Source organism: Patiria miniata, unplaced genomic scaffold (assembly GCF_015706575.1).
Source record: "Patiria miniata isolate m_02_andy unplaced genomic scaffold, ASM1570657v1 HiC_scaffold_7, whole genome shotgun sequence".
NCBI lineage: Eukaryota > Metazoa > Echinodermata > Asteroidea > Valvatida > Asterinidae > Patiria > Patiria miniata.
Window position 1 is genome coordinate 23,409,792 of NW_024037074.1, and position 5,279 is coordinate 23,415,070.

A 5,279-nucleotide genomic window follows, 5' to 3' on the forward strand; every position below is an offset into this window, starting at 1 on the left:
GGCTAAGATTTAGACGTATACCTGAACACAAGGCAGAGGCAAGCGCTGAAGGACGAATAGGTCCGAAAGACGGTAATCACTACTATTTTAAATTAAGCTACCTGCTGGTGCGGTAAGTTTGTCAATAATGATTAATGAGATCGAACTCGACGTTCTTCATTATGCAACAATGATAAAGTGGACTAGGATTGGACTTCACTCTTTTGTAAAATTAGCTTATATTTATATCGCTGAACATAAAAGAGAACTTATGATACAGGGCCTGCAGCGGTATACGGTATCAAGAAACGCTTATTTCGTGGTTTCTGTTTTTATGATTTCGAGGCAAGCATGCGAACGAGCCACAAGTCGGCAAAGAGATCCAGTAATGACAGACTTTTCGCGGGCAAACAGTTTCATAAATTATAAATAAGAAATCATGTCTTTTCCCTGCCAATTTCTTAATTTTTCTAATCAATTTCAATATCAACCATTCAATTTCACGTGATTTTCAAACGTCTGAACTTTTTCATTTGGGGGCATTCAATTTCAATTTTAGGCACCCATTTGCTCCTGTAATAACCTTTCGTGGCATTTTATATCGTTTTGGTGCATTCATGAAATTAAGGTGTTTTTTTAATCTTTTGATGATTGACGCATTGTGGGCCTTATTCACGTGTTGGCCATTTTTGTCGACTTCCCTTATTTCATAAATTGTTAACTGTTGAATGGAATGGCGCCAGACTATTCATGCAGGCATAATAATGCAGCCTTATTTTACCGTAATTTTTTTTTTATTTGGCTTTAAACATTAGGGACCGTTTAATTACAAATTTAAAATTATTCATTGAAGCAGACTGGAATTAATTAGTAATTAACTTGCTTCCATTTCAAGATTTCACCTCACTCTCAATCCAATATGGCCGACTCGTGAATAAGGCCCATAGCGAACGTCGGAGCGCATGCTTTTCTTGTCATTCGTTTAAGGGCAATCGTTTTCTTAGTTTGGCCTTTCAAATTAAAATGATTTTTTTTTATTGATATCTTTTCCTATTTTCTTCTTAGGTTCATTTTTTTTTCAAAAACCTTTGAATTTGTAACCGTAACATAAATTAACTGATATGAGGGATAATGATGTAACGAAATGGTGACATGAAACCGAGGGCTTGGGAATTTAATTTTTTTACTGTGGATCTGTTCTACTTGTTTAAAAGTTTGAACAAATCTATGAGGGGAGTCATTTTCTTGACATGTTTATTACTCCTTTAACTCTATTAACTGTTCTTATAAAGTTCGCTCTGTTTTGTAAGCTCTGATTCACCTATGAATCTCTTGACGCGCAAGACATCGGGATATGCAGTATGTTTGGCAATGTACCAATGGGAACACTTCTCTTGGTCTTGGGTAATTTGTTCAATGTTTTCTTGGGCCACTTCCATCAGACGATCTCCTCCGCTATACATTGTCGTTCATTCCCGCCCGCTTCATGCACGGCAGCTCTCAATCCAGTGGTCTTTCTCAAAGTACGTATATAGCTCTAGATAATCGGCGTGATTATTGTTCTCGAGCATTTGCTTATCCACATTTTACCTACTGTAATATTCACAGGCGTCATCTTATCTGTCTGAACATTTCAGGAGTTATAAGAGAGAGAGGTGTGCATCTACGGATTTTTGCTGAGATAGCTCAGAATGTTATAGGAATACTGACAAGCACTGATTATGAAGATGCTTAATAATAATTGAATGTGTTTGCCCATTAATGAAAATAATTATGATCTTGGTTCAGGCCTTGCACATTTCATAGGGACTAGTCACAAGTGAAGCTCGAAGACGAGGGCGAAATGGAATGATTCTTTGTGATTGTCGAATGACAAACTGAGTTGGTCATTGAAACTTAGTGACAGTGACCGGGGAATCATAGTTGGAGTGAATTTTGAAAGTGTACATGTACTCTAAATAAGTCTGCACATCCATCTGCATCGGACAGCATACTGTGTGAATCAGATGCAAAGCGCCACCAATCGTCAGAAAACGTGACGACCTTGGACCTTCGATCTTTGATCTATCGTACAAGTACAAGTTAAGTAGTACAGTACCGCCCGGCCGCGGCAAACTGTTCTGCCGTCATATTTGCTGTTTTATTCTGAAAGTCTTGAATTTAAATTGCGTTTTATGCCTTCCAGACTCTCCCATTTGTAAACCATGAAGTATGACATAGATGCTGATGGAGTCTCCCATTACATTTTGGGGGAGCTGTCTTACAATGACTTTGACAAATCAAGTAGGGATCTATTTTGACGCACTCTCATTCAATTTGCGTTGGACAACGCGCGCGCGTTGTAAGCGTTTTACCTGCGCCGATTATGGTGACTCCAGGATATACGACCTAAATTCGTATTCTGTTCCAACCTGCTGAGAAGAAAACTAAAAATGGCAATGTATTTGAAATGTGTATCGTAGAGTCTGAAGTCTATACTCTTGAATCTTGTACATTTCACATTGTAAATATGTATAATGTAGAGTTTAATGTTTTAAATATAGGCCAAATACATGTATAAACCAAAATATGATGTGTGCGCCCACTCATCTGCTCATATTCATTGACTCCTAGTCCTAGGCCTTCATGTAATTTGAATAGTGCTACTGTAGTGCCATCAAATTAATTACAGGAACAATTTTGGGAAAGATTTCCATACTGCGAAGTTCACTAATTTTCCTCTGTATTGACTAACAAGCCCCCAGATAGCAATTTCAGGTCATCAAAGTCAATTTGAGCAGTGAGAAAATACAAGCATTTTCTTAGAAAACACTTAGAATTGTTCAGTCCAATCTCATAGGGTTTGTACACAGGGTGTTGAGTGAACTTCGTATATGGAAATCTTTCCCAATGTTGAGAATAAACCTCAACCCATTGGTGATGAAAACATCAGATCACAGAGAATAGATTACTAAATGTTGTGATCCCCGTGCACTTCAAAAGTTTCAATTTTCAACCACAAAAACCTCATTAGGCCAAAAAAAAGTCTCCAGTTTCTGGTTTTTGGCACGTCGCCGTAGCCATGCGCGTCGGCAAAATGATTTTAACTGCACAAATTGCTGCACAATTTTAACGTGTTATTAGACGGGGTTACGATCGAGAATAAGCTTTATGTGGCCTCTCTGGACTCCCATATATTTGCACTAAGTTCAGTCGGACACCATTTTGCAGTCATCAGCCAACATTTGAAGAAAAAAATGGTAAAAAAAACAAAAAAAGGCACGTCATCGCACCACTTTTTGGGCAAGCTCCATACCAGAAACCGGGGACTTTTTGGGGGGGGGGGGCCTTAGATACAGGTTTTTGTTTTTGGCACGTATAGCCCCACTAGTGTGGCCACGGTATTGCTGCGCTATGGCAGTGCAGCAATACCACGGCCGCACTAGTGGGTACAGAATGACTTTGCAATAACGTAGCAGACTGGCTCCTAGTCCATACATTATCGATACTGATGGTGGGGCAGGAACCAGCCTACCCAACAACAAGAAGAATTATTATCTGGCGGCCAATAATTCGAAATTGTGCTACACGTTCACTTATTCAGTAATAAAAACATGGGCAAGTATGTTTTAGTTGATGCCTCATTCAAAAGTGAATAGCTTTTGTACTGCTAGAAAACAGTATTGAATAGGAATCTATGGTATTCTTTTTCGGGATGAAACTCAGACATAGCACTCGGAACGCCTCTTAAGATATCAAGCGAAACGTGACAAGAAAAACGTTGGAAGAACATTTGGCAGTAAATGTGGGCAGATGCTATCAAAGATTCTTAGCAATAAGAATTAGGTGCATGAGCCCTTTTGTTATCCCTTTTCAGGAAATTGTTGATACTAATCTCACAATCCTTCCTTTTTTTTTATTCAGATTAATGCTTCTAATATTGTTGATGAAATTATTTCTACATTTTCATGTGGCAGGGAGAATTGGCATGTGGCAGCTGGCGAAATTGATTCAAGGAGCCCGCCATCAAAGATTCCGAAGTGTCACAATGAACCTCAAGGGTCTGGGCATAACATCTTTCGTACGTTCCCAGTTTCTTCAGATTTATCCAGCCTTTTACACAAGCAAACTCACACAGAACCGAGCTCTGGATATCACCAGCAGATTGAGTCATCTTGGGCGCACGTCGTGTTGTTTGGACACTGACATGTATGATTTGAGCACAAAGACACTCCTAGCCTCTGGGAGTGTTCAAGACGTGTTTGTTTCGCGGCAGACACGACGCCCTTTTCCGGTGGCCTCCATAGCTTGGCAGCAGACAAAAGTGATAACCCCACGTGACCAGCGACCCATTTCCGGACCTGATTTTCCAGCACGACCCACCGGCACCTTGTGCTTCACCCAGACCAGAACCGTCATGTCCAGCGATACCGATGCCAACGATCACCTCAATGAGGCAATGTTCATCCGCTTCTGTTTCGACTGCGCAAGTTCAGCTGCCTTAGATGGACACCTGCCCAGCTTCAGGAAAGACGTCATCTACGCGGACGCCAAGACGGTGTGGTTCTTGTACATTCGCGAGGCCAGGGTCGGTGAGGAATTGACGCTGTACTGCTGGGAAGACCGCAATTTGAGTCGAACTCTTTGGGTCGAAATGTGTCAAGAGTCGCAGGTCATTGGCCAGTGCCAAATACAATTCTATGAAGATGGACTGACAAGGTCCACCTCTGAGCCTGATGGAGGGCTGACCTTGGCAAAACTCTGACTCATTAAACTTGTCTTAAAAGATTTTGTTACTGGAAATGCAGGCTTAATGCACAATGTAGCTGAACATTGCCCAACTGCTGTTGGAGGAATAATAGTTGTCCAATTGGCAGGTGATAAATAGTAAGGAATTTGGATAGCAAACCTTCTTAACTCACAAACAGATATCAAACTTTAAATAATATAAAAATTTAAAAATAAATGAGGTTATTTCAGTCTGAAATGTGCAGTAATGTGCATGCAATAAAGGTGACTTGGGCTCAAAAGAATTTAAGACTGGAAATGGCTTACAACTCGACATTGCCCAACTGTGGTTTTCTAAGGTTGCCCACTTTGTAAAACTTGCAGGTGATAAATGTTCAGAAATTTCTCATCTTTTGATTTGTTATTCAGGGAAACTTTTCATCCAAGTAATATTTTCTAACTTTTTTTACTCCCTAAAATGGATCTGAATATATTTTATGAACTGATTTCTCATAATGGTTCTATGTTTTGTGTTGCTAAATTTATAGTTTGGCTTCCTTTATGTATATTATAGAGAGAGAAAGAGATGTCAT

At 39.8% G+C, this 5,279-nt stretch overlaps 1 protein-coding gene across 1 annotated transcript; it reads left to right on the top strand.

The window, feature by feature from the left end:
* Positions 1–2,014: 2,014 nt before the first annotated feature.
* On the top strand, positions 2,015–4,883 carry LOC119746354. The gene is made up of 2 exons (XM_038223247.1): positions 2,015–2,262; positions 3,936–4,883. The coding sequence occupies exons 1-2, from the start codon at positions 2,184–2,186 to the stop codon at positions 4,721–4,723; spliced, it is 867 nt and encodes a 288-aa protein (XP_038079175.1). The 5' UTR covers positions 2,015–2,183; the 3' UTR covers positions 4,724–4,883.
* The last annotated feature ends 396 nt before the right edge of the window (positions 4,884–5,279 follow it).

What these genes read in the sequence shown, in the direction of transcription:
- LOC119746354 (XM_038223247.1), top strand. Translation starts at nt 2,184, where the DNA reads ATGAAGTATGACATAGATGCTGATGGAGTCTCCCATTACATTTTGGGG. An exon ending in CAATGACTTTGACAAATCAA is followed by an intron (nt 2,263 to 3,935) that starts GTAGGGATCTAT and finishes TTCATGTGGCAG; the next exon opens with GGAGAATTGGCATGTGGCAG.